The sequence below is a fragment of the Eschrichtius robustus genome, chromosome 7, assembly GCF_028021215.1.
Source record: "Eschrichtius robustus isolate mEscRob2 chromosome 7, mEscRob2.pri, whole genome shotgun sequence".
NCBI classification, from domain to species: Eukaryota; Metazoa; Chordata; class Mammalia; order Artiodactyla; family Eschrichtiidae; genus Eschrichtius; species Eschrichtius robustus.
In genome coordinates, this window is record NC_090830.1 from 87,299,459 (window position 1) to 87,314,879 (window position 15,421).

Genomic DNA, 15,421 nt, shown 5'->3' on the forward strand with positions numbered 1-15,421 from the left:
CTTCTTTACGAAGTCCTATTATATTGAATTCCAGGAGATCTAGATTGACCTGCGTATATATTGAATTTTGTTTCAATGACTGTCCCGTGTTTCAGAATGGGAAATATGTCTGTACTAAGAATTGGAAACAAGTCTGTATTACAGAGATTTTTGTTTTGATTAGATTTTATTTTGATTATGGAAATTGGGATGATCCGATTGCAATTAAGAAAAAATTTGAATATTGGTAAATATTTTAAAAGTAAAAACTTACCACTTTAGCTTGATGCAATAATCAAGAATTTGTTATGTAGGTTTTCCTACAAGAAAGCATATTTACCTCCAGTGGGGTTGTTTAATAAATAATATGGCTATATTCCAACTTCACACCAAGGAGAAATTATCATTATCAGTCTTTTCCTTTTTTAAAAATTTGATATTTATTTGAGAGACCATAGTTTACACAATAGGCACATTATTTTGTGTTGTATAAATTATTGAATGAGTATGCTCTGAGTGAAGTCATGTGAAGAGAATTTATTTATGAACTGAGATGGTCAGATGGATCTTGTCAAAGGGCAGAGATCCTTTAAAATATTCCAGTCCAGTAAAGTCAACACATCATTAAAGGGGCTTTTAAATGTATTGCACGGGTGAAGAGACAACCTTACTTGTGGACTGGTGGTATTTAATAGCCGAGTCCCATCAAAAATGAATTTAAGAAACTGCTGCAGTGATTGTAGTACCGTAATAGTTTAGGGAAGTATTTAAAGTTTTGCTATTATATTCTTTATATACTGTATATTGCTGTATATATTCTACATCTATATACACATATATTTATATACATAAAATCATAGGTAGTGTGTTGTATGGGCAGTATAAGAGATTGCCAAGGGTAATTTTGACTATTCAAAATTTTGCCTTGCTGGGTGAATCTAAAATCCAGTCTGTGGGGCTTCCCTGGTGGCACAGTGGTTGAGGGTCTGCCTGACAATGCGGGGGACACGGGTTCGAGCCCTGGTCTGGGAGTATCCCACATGCCGCGGAGCAACTGGGCCCGTGAGCCACAACTACTGAGCCTGCGCGTCTGGAGCCTGTGCTCCACAACAGGAGACGCCGCGATAGTGAGAGGCCCGCGCACCGCGATGAAGAGTGGCCCCCGCTTGCCACAACTAGAGAAAGCCCTCGCACAGAAACGAAGACCCAACACAGCCAAAAATAAATAATAAATAAGTTAAAAAAAATTTGTTAAAATCCAGTCTGTGAAAAAGATGGGAGACTACTGAATAGATTTTGATGTTTGCCTTTTTATTTTAACCCCCTAAGAGAGACCCTAATTACTTTGTTTGTATGTATATGTGTATATATAGAATTATACCAATGTAAAAATTTGTGTTTTTGTTCAGGCAACTCGGTGTAACTGCCATCAAAAATCTAAAGAGGAAAAATGCACATATGCTGATAAATATACCCAAACACCCTGGAGAAGAATTCCTGTAAGTAACAGATACTCTTATCCTCTTTTCTTGTCATTTACTATTTTGATGTTTTGTTCTACTCTTTTTACTCTAATAATTTTGAATCTGCCATGGCTGTCAGTTTTTTTTTAAGGTAAGTGGATTTTTCTTGTTCTTAGGTGTGTCTGTGCTTTCTAAAGCTTCTCTTCTGTGTCTTATATGAATGAATGTGCATTTAATAGCTTTTCCATTCTGCATACTGTAGGTCTTTTTATTTGAGTGTCTAGTCTCTCTCTTATTGCATGTATTTATGAGAGTAGTAGTTTCCCATGTCCTACAAGAAAAAGAAGTCCAAAATGCAGTCTTCCCTCTTTAGCAGCATATGACTCTGAAAATATATTATATAGCCTGTTCTTTTTATTTGTTGAGACTTTTCAAATATATGCTGTTATTATAATTACTCAAATAAATATTGAGGCTATTAGGAAATATAAATGCATTAAGATACAGACAGTAAAGGTTATGTTTTGGGCATAGTTGGGGTAGGGAATGGCTTCTTCTAAACAGTAGAAAATAACCATGCATTGTGTGCTTCTTCATTGTTTTTCAAAAATACTACATCTCAAAACATGTTTAGTGTTAAAAATACACTTTCTGAACTCAGCTCAGGATATGCCTGAGCCAGAGAGTCATCATGGCTATCAGTCATCGTTATCCTATTGTATGGTGCCAAGTAATAGGTATTTCGTGGTAAGAGAATGCCTGATAAGCCAGTCTTGACTCTTCTTTTGCCTTATTTTAAGCAGTGGAATCCTAGTAACACAAATGAACAGGGAATTATAATGGTGAGTGTAATCAACAATCTGCTTTTTTTAAACTTAGCTATAGGCCTTTAAAGTTTATAAGATACTTATTTCTTTTCATCTAATAAGTAGTTATTTTTTGTATGCTCTGTATAAAGTACAAAGCTAATAATTAATTTGTTCAACAAAAGTTTGGTGAGCCCCTCCCATCTCAGTTATTAGCCTCTTGAAGTAGAAGTGGGGAATTGGGAAAGAAAATATACAGACAAATAAGGATTCTTCCATTAACAAGTGCTTATTGAAGGAACTGACGATGTGATATAGTTAAAGTGTAGAAAGTGCTGTAAGGTTCAAAGGATTGGGAAAGTCTAGGTGGAAGAATCAAGCTTGGTGAAAAGGGTGAAAGTAGTGGTTGAATCATAGAAAGCAAAAGATGTCAGTAGACAGAGACGAGTTCCAGAATTGAGAATGAGAGACTATTCTACATCAGCACTCTTCCATGGAATTTCCTTGAGGTCCAGTGCAGTAGCCACTAGCTACATGTGACTGTTGAATACTTGAAAATGTGGCTAGTGTGACTGCAGAAGATAACTGTAAATAATATTTAATTGTAATTAAATGTAAATAGCCACATATGGCTAGTGGATACCATATTGGACAAAGCATCTTTAGAGTTAATGATGAAGTAGACTTAGATGGATTATAGGAAAGCCACCTGGAACAATAAGGGGAAGTCAGTGAAGGCAATTTTTGGAAGAAATGAAGGAAAATAAAAAAGATAGAGTTCATATTTAGGTAATGGGAAAAAAAGAGAGAAAGAAGGTAAAAATGAGTTGTAGAAGATGGTACCTTCAGAAGAAGAATGGGTAAGTCAAATTCTGACCAAATGTTCTCATCTGAGGGACAGAATACCCAGATAAAATGGTGAAATGGATAACATGGAAAGAAGAATAAAAACATGGAAGGTGCCTAATCATTCATACAAGAATACTTGAAGAGACTAGGCATATGCAGGAAAATGGTGATTATGTGAGAAATAAGGATTCACTTTAAACATATAAACTTATAAAACTTTATTTTAAACATAGTATGACATTGTTGATCCATGTACAAGCATGTTCTTATAAATAATATTATCTTGGACTGAATTTTAAGTTTTTAAAATGTATTTCCAATATCGTTTTTAAAGCATTTAACATCAGTATTTGAAGATTTGAATAGTTATTTTGTACATTAAGTAAATTCTAAATTTTCACGATAGGTACTTTTATAGAATATTTGTTTGAACATCTTAAATTAACTAGAGAAGACAAAATACCAGAATACATTTCTAGACTCACACCATCAAAGCTTATTATTTATGCCCTTGAATCTCAAAGAAGGGATTGCAAGATGGACCGAAAGGATTCACATAATGACCCAACCTGGATTACTCTGAAAATTGAGTGTAGGAATAAACACTGTTTTATTGGTATCAATGGGAAAGTTGTTGATCAGTTAAAACTCAGATTGTGCACAATTTGACCTGATACTAGTTTCCTCTCATATTTTAAGAACTAACTCTTATTATATATAGCAAAGGAGTTAAGAAAGATGCTTTTATATAAAATTTAAATGCTCTGTTGGAATTAGTTTCTAGTACTGAATCACAGATTAATCCACTTTATAGCATATTTAATAGATATGAATAACATTTATATAAATTCAAGAATTGGAATATGATCAGCATTATTTGCAATCCTTTGTGCTTAGAATTAGGTTTGCATGACTCAGATTTATTGGATCATACATATATTTCAAAATGTCATAGTCAACTATGTTCCTATTGTAACTATTTATAAAATAGAAAATATTGAATCAGAAAAATATATCACAGACATATCACATACAAAAAAATCAATTGTTTATAATTCCCAAAGGAGAAGGAATTTACTTAGTCCTACCAGTCATGATATATGTGCTAGCAAAGAACTCTGCTCCTTTTTTTTCCCTTGCCTGGGAGATAAGACGAAATGTTAAAATAAGGAACAATATAACCCAAAGATTTGTCTCAAGTACTCTTTCCTAAGTCCTTTTTCTTTTAGACCACATGCCTTTCTGATTTGGAAGTGGGCAGTATTATTGGTTAATTTTTATGTAAGGTTAATGTCCTGATTTTAAACTTAGATGTGTCATTTTCTCCCAATTAGAGAGTCATTACATTACTATTTATATATATTTCCAAAAGGAATTAAGGGATTTATTTCTTTGCTAAGCTCTTTATTTATATTCACTATTACTTATATTTAAAATATGCCACTAGAAGTATTTTAAGTGAAATATATATATACTTTGGTATATAAACATGTAATATTTATGATGTGGTCATGCAATAATGTTTAATCAATATTAGACATTGAACATTGAATATGACCTATGTTTCAGTGAGCTAAATGCTGATAGGAACCATCTTTGTACTGAGACATCACATTTTAGCATGCATGTGAGTATGACAACACACCAAGAATTCTATTATGTGTGTCTTTTACACTGTAGTTTATGAACAATAGCACCTGAAACCAATAACTGAAAAATGGAATTGTTTTTCAAGGCTAGGGACAAATGAAATATAGATATTAGAGCAGCTGAATGATTTATCTGGTCATAAATTTAAGGGTATGTAAATTCGTATCCTCTAATACCAATTACCAGAACTGAAGTAGGCATTTTTGGAACTTTGTTTAAAATATCCACTGAAAGGGACTTCCCTGGTGGCACAGTGGTTAAGAATCTGCCTGCCAATGCAGGGGACATGGGTTCGAGCCCTGGTCCGGGAAGATCCCACATGCCGTGGAGCAACTAAGCCCATGTTCCACGACTACTGAGCCTGCACTCTAGAGCCCGTGAGCCACAACTACTGAGCCTGCATGCCACAACTACTGAAGCCCACACGCCTAGAGCCCGAGCTCTGCAACAAGAGAAGCCACCGCAATGAGAAACCCGCGCACTGCAATGAAGAGTAGCCCCTGCTCGCCGCAACTAGAGAAAGCCCTCATGCAGCAACAAAGACCCAACGCAGCCAAAAATAAATAAATAAATAAATTTAAAAAAATGAATAAAATAAATAAAATATCCACTGAAAGAAACAAAGTTTGTTTGCACAGTAGTTAGAAAACAAAGGACAGCACCAAAGTTTTCCACTGCTGGTATCCATTTCATGTGTGTAATGTAGGGTTTAACTTACTGACTTAACACAATGAGGGTGTAGGCAGGACATAGAGAGATTTTACTCTTAGAATTTAATGTTAGATAGCAATCAGTGAGAAATGGATGATCCTGTTAGGTTTCCAAGAAGCAGCATGATCAAATTAGTCTTTTAGAAGAAATTAATCAGCTTCCATAAGAGGTAATAAAAGTTGCTCCTCTTTTAGTTTATGCTAGCAGAGTGCTAATTTATTAGGCCTTTATTTGTTGGAGCATTCTAACTTTTCTTGTTCTTAGGTAATTACGAAAACATTTTTACAGATGTTTTAGAAAATTACTATTTTTTAAATGTCAGATGTAACTAAATTTTTTTCCTAGAGAATGTCTCTTTAGTATTATGCTCAGAGGGTTCTTTCAAAAAGTTACATTGATATTCCTGATATAGCAGAAAATAATACCATTTCTCTTACCTAGTCCTAAAGTTTCTAAGCAAATATAGCTATCCTGATCATTCAGAGCAGTGAAGTGTCAATGTACCTTCAGCCAAAGCCCACCAGGAATATATCTGTAAAACAAGTTGGGTGGATTACTTGTTGCAGCCAGGGAGAACACACATCGTGAAAAATGACCTCAAGATTGTATCAGAAAGAACCTTTTATAGGATCTGAGCTTTTCTTGGATGATTTAAGGGAGGGTCTAAGGAATCAGGGGTTTGCTCAGGTTGGATACTATCAGAAGGTAGAAAAGTCTAGAGTATTTTCTGGATGGCACAGTGTGACCTTGCCTTTATCTGTACTTAGGCAAAATTATGAAGTGACCTTATTTTCTTTCATGTTACCATGGTCTCAGAGTAACCATGGTATTCTGTGAGATTGTTTATGAGATCACTGGGCACTAGGGGCTGCTTGTTACCTTTCTCAGAAGGAATACCTGGGCATGGATTAAATAAAAATTTACCAGCCAGATGAAATTTCTTTTACGATTGTAACTCTGTAACATTTGGATTGTTACCGCTCTGTTTTTTTAAATCATTTACTATACTTTGCCATGTTTTAGTGTAGTTATTGGTGGTGGTAGTAGTAATGATTACATAAGAATTATTATGAGGAAAGAGAGAAGTTTGGAGAGTTACAGTCGGATCACATTATGGAGAGACTTAGATGTTAGACTGAGAACTTTCAACTTAATTCTGTAGCAGAAGGTTGTAGCAGGGGCCAGACTTAACTATATTTTGTTACAGGGAGAGTAATGTGAGAGGAGAAACTGTGATTGTCTTGAGGCAGGGGCTGTGTCTCATTCCTTCATCTGTGCTTAGTGGCTTAGCACAGGGCCCAGTAGGATTGAATCAATTCCAGTGAGAACATAGTGAAGGCAGGGAAAACTACTTAGAAGATTATTATAATAGCCCAGGAGATGAGGCTAACCTATGATTTTTGATCTCTCATGGAGATGGAGAGAAAATCACTGAGGCAGAATCTGTTGTCTTGGAAAGTGATTAGATGAAAAGGTGTGATGAATGGGAAGAAGATGAATGTAAGTTATCAAATGTGGATGACTGGGAAGATGACATGTCAGTTAAGAAAATAGGAGAACCAAGAGAAGGGATTTTATTAGGTAAGAAAACTGCTAAAGGTTTTAGATATATATTTTAATCACTTGAGATTGAGATTCTGGCAGGACAGAAGGGTAGAGGAGTTTGAATATGTAGGATTGGAACTTGAAAGGTGCCAGAGAAGTTAGAGACAGATGTAGATTCAAAGTGGGGCGGTGGGAGGTGGGCATGAGTTTATGAAAGACAGAAATCTCTAGTAAAGAGTTTCATCCACTAAGGAAGCTCAGTGTTACAGTGCCAACTGCCACAGACCCCTTTCAGAGCAAATAAGACCATTCCAGGAGGCTTCCTAAGCTCTCCCAGAAGAGGCAGGCACAAGCAAACTAATCTTCTTGAATCAGGAAAAGTTTTATCTTTTCAGTGCTAAGATTAAAAATTCTCCATCCTCTAAGCTCAGGTGGTAACTCTCATCTGTTCTCATCTCTTGCTTTAAGAAAAAGCAGCTGCTGAGGGAAGAGCTGCAAGTGTTCTGAAGAACTTGGCTCCCAGTTCTTCATCTTATTCCACAAGGTTCGAGTTCACAGAAAGATGTTTTTACTGGGTCTCCCTAGGCTTTATCTTGAGAGAAATGAAATTTCCTCTAAAACCCTGAATCCAGATACTCTTGTTTGTTTGTTTGTTTGTTTGTTTGTTTATTTATTTATTGGCTGTGTTGGGTCTTTGTTTCTGTGCGAGGGCTTTCTCTAGTTGTGGTGAGCGGGAGCCACTCTTCATCGCAGTGCGTGGGCCTCTCACTGTCGCGGCCTCTCTTGTTGTGGAGCACAAGCTCCAGACGCGCAGGCTCAGTAGTTGTGGCTCACGGGCCCAGTTGCTCCGCGGCATGTGGGATCTTCCCAGACCAGGGCTTGAACCCGTGTCCCCTGCATTGGCAGGCAGATTCTCAACCACTGCGCCACCAGGGAAGCCCGATACTCTTGTTTTTTAATGTTTTCATATTCTTTTATTTTGTTCTTGTTTGTGTGCGTATGTATGTGTTTGTCCCACCGATTTAAAGTGTAACTAGAATGTTATGCATATGGTTAAACTATACGTCAGATATCCTATGTTTTCCTACAAGTAGATTTTTTTTCCCCTTGGATGTGATATATTCATATGCATTCCTACTGCTTTTTGTTTTTATATACAACCATTGTGATTTCTCTAGCAGAAAGCATCTCATATCTTCATCTTAAAAGTCAGCAGAAGATTTAAAGTAGACTCAGATGAGCAAAAGGCCCGTTCCTGGGCAGAGCTTAGGGATCTTCACAGCATCAACTAGGAAAGAATTATGCACTTTCCTCCCCTCTAATTAGTGCTCCAATATAAATGTAATGTGAGCTACGTATATAATATAAATGCTTTAGTATCCAAATTAAAGCAAGAAGAAACATGCAAAATTAATTTTAATAAAATACTCTATTTAACCCAGTAGTACATTTGAACATGTAATCAATATAAAGAAGATATTGAGATACGTTACATTCTAGTTTTTGTTTTCGTATGAAGTCTTTGACATCTTGTGTGTATTTTACGTTTATACCACATTTCGATTGAGACTATCTGCTTAACCCTATGTAGCTGCTATCAACCATATTGGACAGTGCAGCTCTGTATGGAGGTCACTGGGTTTGGCTTTAAACCTGAACTATGTAGCAGGAATTGACCAAAAAAACACAAAATAGAAAATTCCTTCAGGTTTTAAACCATAGGTCCATTTATTCATTCATTCATTGAACTTTGACTGGTTTTTTCTATTTTTCAATCCCAGTGCTAAGGGCTTTGGATACTAAATAAAAGACATTGCTTGATTCTTAGTTTATGATACTCATGGACAGACAGCAAAGTGTAAATCAGATGATAGGACAGTGAGGCCTTGTTTCTGGACCAGAGGATGGTGGACATGTCTTCCAGTTACGGGGACTAGACCTTCTGGCTCTCAAATCTATCTTCACATGGCCGTGACTTCCAGCAGTCTTCAGTTCAGGAGTGTAGTGTATTCCAGCACTCACTGCTGGAAGAGATCTATCCGTCTGGGAACTTTTTCTTTCTTTGTTAATACTGTCTTTTTGCTCAAAATCATGTTTCCCATCCTTTTCTTACATCTTATAAATCATACGTCTTCTTAGTTTCTAAGTTAGGGTCTTCCGTACAAGTTCCCTTCTTTGTAGAAACACTTCCAGTAGACATGGAATCGTGGGGAGCCAGCACATGCTGTTTCTAAGCGCTGCTGCTTGGTGTTGCTCACATGTCTGCTGTCTCTGAACTTGCCTGGTCTCAAGGTTTAGTTAGTCATGTTTTATAGCTGTTTCAGTTGTTTTTTTTTTACTATTGAAAGGAATATATAATCATCTTTTTATTATCAGGGAAATTACCTTTAGTTTATAGAGATGAGAAGGTCCTTAAACATGTTTTCCTTCTCTCCCCAAGAAAATATGATCCTACCAATATAATTAGCGTTTCAAATAATTTTCCTCAGTATCACTCTAATGTGCATTGTTTTTACTCCTCTATTTATGTTTTTACTTTTTATTTTAAATTCTTGTAGATTCATAGGAAGTTGCAAAAATAGATTCCTTATTTCGCCCAATATCCCACAACAGTTACATTTTATATAGCTGTAGTACAGTGTCAAAACCAAAATTGACTTTAGAGTATGCATAGTTCTGTGCCATTTTATCAGTTGTGTAGATTCCTGCAACAACTACCATATTTAAAACACAGAATTATTGCACCACTACAAAGTTCTCTCTTCTGCACTGCCTTTTAATAGTCACAACCACTTCTTCCCCTACCATTCCTAACCCCTGACAACCACTAATGTTTTCCACATCTAAATTTTGTCATTTCAAGAATTTTATATAAATGGTGTTATACAGTGTGTGAGCTTTTGAGATTGGCTTTTTTTCACCCAGCATAATACCCTGGAGATCCATCCAAGTAGTTGTGTCTATCAGTAATTTGTTCCTTTTTACTGCCGAGTAGTAGTCCATAATATGGATGTTCCACAGTTTTTTTAACCACTTGTGTCTATAATAGATAGACATGTTGGTAGTTTCCAGTTTTTGGCTATTACAGATAAAGCTGTTATGAATATTTGTGTAGATGTAAATTTTCATTTCTCTAGGATAAATGCCCAGTAGTGCGATTTCTGGGTAATGTTGTAACTGTACGTTTAGTTTTCAGAGAAACTGGCAAACTGTCAGAGCGGCTGTGCTATTTTAGATTCTCATCAGCATTGTATGAGTGATCCAGTTTCTCTGCATCCTCACTAGCACTTAGTGTTGTCATTATTATTTTTTTAATTTTAGCCATTCTGGTAGGTGTGTAGTTGATATTTCATTGATTTGTTGGTCTTGGGGGAGTAAAGAATGGGTATCATTGTGTTTGTTTTTTAAGATTTTTAGGTGCTTGCAGTGTGTGTCCAGGCCTGGCAGATGTTATATATTCATCTCTAGGTAAACACAGTAACTTAATTTAATTCAGTTTGAATCAGTAAACAGAGTCTCCCGTTTGCTGGGGACGGTTAGGCAGAGAATGTGGGACATTTAACATCTTTTAAACTCCTGCCAGGTTCTAGGTATTCTTACAGATACTTTCACTTAAATTATTTTAAAGAACTAATGATTTATCATGAGAGACAATTTAATGCAGTTGTTTTAAGTGCTGTATAAATAGAGTTATAAAATTAAAGGATAACAATGACTCTGGAGTGGGGGTGTGTGAGCCAACTGAATTACAACTAAAAGTGAGACGTTTCTTAGAGATGAACCATTCTATCTTAGTTCGTTCAGGCACCTATAACAGAATACCACAGACTGACTGGCTTATAAACAAGAAATTTATTTCTTACAGTTCTGGAGGCTGGAAATTCCAAGGTCAAGGCACCAGCCTGCTTCCTGGTTTATAGATAGCCGTCTTTTCCCTGTGTCCTCAACATGGTGGAAGGGGTGAGGGGGCTTTCTGGGATTTCTTTCACAGGGCAGTAATCCTATTCATGATGGCTCCACCCTCATGAGCTAATCACTACCCAAAGGCCCACCTCCAAACCATCACACTGGGGCAGTAGGTTTCAACATATGAAACTTGGGGGCGGGGACACAAATGACTTAGTCTGTAGCACATTCCAATTCTTCATCTTACAAATGAAGAGACTGAGACTCAGAGAAGATCAGTGGCATTCTCAAGGTTATAGGCTCTTAGAAGATCCAAGGAAAAACACAGTTCCCTGATTCCCAGTGGGTACTATTTCCATAAACCCCCAGGGAGACCTTATTTCTTTGAGAAGGAATCTCTGACTGCTGGTTTAGTTTATATACAAAATCCCTATCTGAAAGTTTCTTTACCCAGTGCAGTGAGTAGAAGCTGGTCCTGCCTGGTGAAACCCATAGGGAGAAAAGTACTTGCCCCTTCTTGGCTGAGGACTTGCTTTGTGTAAAGGTTTTGGACCAAAACATCTCTGAAACAGCAAAATGGAGTTGTATCAGGTAATATATTATGGAGAGCACCTGGGGTCATCACCCTATTAAATATTTCCTAATCTGTTTTCACAAATATCCATGGCTAAATTAGTGGAGAAGTTACAATAATTTCAAAAGACAGGATCTTTATTTACTAGGATACTCTAAAGATCATTAATTTTATTTAGTTTCTTGTAGCTATTTGTTCCCTTAATCAACATAGAAAATGGATCTTTTTTTGGTTTTTGTTTTATAGTGAGCAATGTAGGATTATTCTTAAATTTAAATAAATGTCTGATTATACTCAACCTGAGGCAAGGAATGTTGATACAGGAGTGGACATAAGTTTTTTATTTGGATCAGTGTTCCTGAAATATCTAAACATCAGTAAAATACATTAGTAATCTTCTAGTACATCATTTCTATATCAGATTAATTGGTGTGAAAAATTATGCATACTTTATTTTGCAAATTGAGCTGGGTGTGATGATGATTTACAAGCTCATTTTTCTTGATGCTATCATGAGTGTTTCTATAGTTTTATGTGTGGATATGTCTCATCATTGAGGAGGCTAGGAACAGAGAGACATGAGACCCAATCTGGTTCTATTTGTGTGAACAAATTCTCTCTTGAAGACCCAGTTTTACCTGGAATGTGAAGAAATTGAAGTAAATGACATTTCTGTTGTTTTCCAGTTCTGATAATCTGATCAAAATAAGTAAAGCTAAGAAGCCACAAGTTAATAAAATTAAAAAGTTTGCATGTGTAACCTGTGGCCTGTATGTCACATTCTTGATACAGTACTCACTCTTACAACATCCTAAGTCTTTTGAGTGCTCTGTTGGTTCTGCTATCTTCAGCTAATGTTCTTTATTTTAGCTGCTAATCCTTTGAAAACCTATGAGTTAAAAAAGAAAAAATTTTTGTATGATAATTTTTTAATGCCTAATTTATTATTGATGCAGTTTCTGTGTGTTTAACACCTAAAGTCTATCTCCCCTTTTAAATGCTTTCATTTTTTGCAAAAAAAACTGGAATCTGCTACATTAAAAAGAGATACATGATGATAAATGTAATTGTATGCCAGAAAAAATATATTATTTCATATGCATTAACTACAAATATTAGAGGAAAATAATTTTTTTCTTAACATATGAAAAATAACTAGTTTTGGATTATGATGTATTTTTAGTAATTTGGGCTGCCTATATTTTAAAGAATGAAATCTGTCTTCTCATTAACACTGTTGTTATTTTTTTTTTAAAGTATGACTGTGGTTTCTCTATTTTTGGTTCCCTTTTTTATTATACCTCCCTACCCCCATCTCTCTCTGCACAGGGTGGGTATTCTGCCCCCTCCTTCTCTCCTTGGCAGGGCTCCTTCCAAGGCATCCCACGGACTGTTCCACCGCACCGCAGACAGAGTGAGTCTGTGTCTCTCACTCCTATCCTGCTCTGGCTTCCCGTTCATGGTATTCCCCTTCTGCATGACTGTCCCTCCCCAGCACCTCCTCTCCCTCCAGAGTGACCTGCAGGCACACGCTAAACCAGCACTCCCTGGGCTCTCCTCTCTTAATTAATATTTCCTTTGACTGCATGTAAATAGACTTTTCTCCTTAGAGCCTTAGGAAAGCTGTCTGAAGTTAATGTCATTCTAATGCCGTTTAAACCTATTGCCAGTGACCCTATACCTACTGACATGCATCTGTCTTTAATATATTTTCTATTTTCATGACCTTGAGATAAATGAATACAAATTGTTTTTTAAATCTAGTCATGTTAAAAATGTATACACTATCTGCAGTAGTATAATGGACAGATGCATATTGTTTAGGGAGCAGGCTTACTAGACCATTGCACATTTCTTTAAATATTTTCTAATCAAAAGGTGTTGATTGCGTTTCACTGTCATCTAATACAAAAATCTTTTAAATAATTTTTAAGAGTGTTTTTTAATAACTAATATGTCTTTGTAATTTATCAGCTGCTTTACAGTACAGAAGAAATGGCTTTTGAATATGCATGGTTTACTAACATTTCTAATGATTTAGTAATTGTTTGACTTCAAAAAAAATCTTTGTTTACATTAAATCTGCTTTCCAAAACAGTGTTTATTATTTTGTGTTATGTACTTAAGTATATAACTGGTAAGTTGGTTATATTTTATCTTTTTTGAAAAGTCACCCCAAAAAAGCTAATGTTAATGAAAAAGATATAAATGTTGTCAGAGTCACTTTTATGCCTTCTCCATGGATTTGCCCTGATTTGTGATTCATATCAATTTTTTCATAAATTATTCTTATCAAAATCATGTGACATATCAAAGGTCCAAAAGGGGGAAATTTTAAGCAGTTAAAACTTTAAAATGTGATTTATTCAAATAAAAATTTATTTCTTGAATTAGTCAATTATGAAGTATCAACATGAATTTGAGACAAGGTTTGAAGTTTATTTTTTGGCCATTATGCCTTTCCTTCCCTTTTGCACTTTTTAAAGAACAATGGAATAGAGAGTTTGCATAGGCTTTTATATCAAGTTTATTTACTAGCAAGTTAATTTGTTGAGTGAAAGCGTTCCTCCCTTTTCCTCCTTTCCCATCTCCTACCACCTTTGTAAATCCTCCTTTTTACTTCCCTTGCTTCAATTAGGTTGCTTTCTCCTCTATTTAAAGATGGCTAGCACATAAAGAATTATACTAAATTGCTAGTGAACTAATCTAAATTTCAAAGGGCAATTATAACAAATGATAATGTATTCTTAAGCTGTAGCCAGTATACTGCATGGTTGACAGATTTACCTCAGATTGAGGTAAATTACGCACCTACCTTAACTTTTCTGAAGCCCCCTTATAGTCCCTGTTCTTTTTCCCCACTGTTCTTCTCCCCTATTCTCCTTCTTCTCAGCTACATGTAATATGGAATTGGAGTTTAAGGTTAATTATTCAGTATCACAAATAGTTCAGATTTATTTTTAAAACATGTTTCCCAGAAGCACCCATTTCACTAGTTTCTCATTAGTATAGCTTTAGAAATAACTTATCCCTCACCTGAATTGTTGGCTCTCCATTTCCAAATGCTTCTTTCTCCTTTGGGTTCAGAGGTATTTTTTTCATTTCCAACTATGAAGCAGCACTGTCTGTCCTTCAGCACTACTATCAAGAACTGTCTTTTTAGCTTTTCTAGATCAAACCTGCTTTCTCTGCATCTCCAAGTTAGCAAAAAGAAAGTTTGGTTCGCCAGAGTTTGGATGTGTTGGCCACCTAGGAGAAGGTATATACATTGGAGTCTTTTCCTGGGTAAGTTCTCATGGCTTATGCACCTAAGAGAACTGGCCCTGAGACTTGATCATTGAGACTTGTAGGACTCAGTTTGTGGAAAGTGATAACTAGAGGACTTGTTCACAGCTTTTTGACAGCTCTTATTGAGCTTTGAAGGTTCCTTTAAAGGAAATATGTTTAAATTACTACACTGTTTTGAATTTACCCTGAGAAAGCCTGAAGGAGTATAAAAAATAATAATATAAAGGAGTATAAAATAATAATAATTATTATTTTATAATGATAAAATATAGAGGAGAAGGGTATGAAATTATGGGAGTAAATCCAGTAGTTTTCCAGAGAGTTTTGCAATAGGTGTCCCCTTTTCCTGCACTAAACTGCTATGTATTCAGTGAAACAATATTTGTCTCCACATTTAGTCAGTATGTGATTTCTAGTGCTGATTTTAATTTTGGAGAGGTTAATTCTGTAAGTGATGGTATGTAGTTGAGAGAGTTCTCCTACATTATCGTGTTTCAATAATAAGTTCTTTCTGATGCCCTCTTGAACATCAACTTAAGCGAACTGCCTTTTTTTGTAAATGCAGAAGCCAGGTAAGCTTGGCTACTAATCTTCAATAAGGTAGTCTGTTTTTGGTTTTGTTTTTTAAAATGTGTAAGAGTAGTGGACCT

At 35.7% G+C, this 15,421-nt stretch overlaps 1 protein-coding gene across 4 annotated transcripts in view; it reads left to right on the plus strand.

Moving 5' to 3' along the window:
• Positions 1–15,421, plus strand: part of CCSER2 (coiled-coil serine rich protein 2) — a 150,125-nt gene that overhangs the window by 123,842 nt on the left and 10,862 nt on the right. For 3 of the 4 annotated variants that reach the window (XM_068548000.1, XM_068548002.1, XM_068548003.1), the window contains one exon: positions 1,389–1,478. In XM_068548000.1, the coding sequence (XP_068404101.1) occupies positions 1,389–1,478 (90 nt within the window). Of the gene's footprint in view, positions 1–1,388; positions 1,479–12,812; positions 12,898–15,421 lie in introns of all 4 variants that reach the window. The other variant, XM_068548001.1, reaches the window with a different exon arrangement.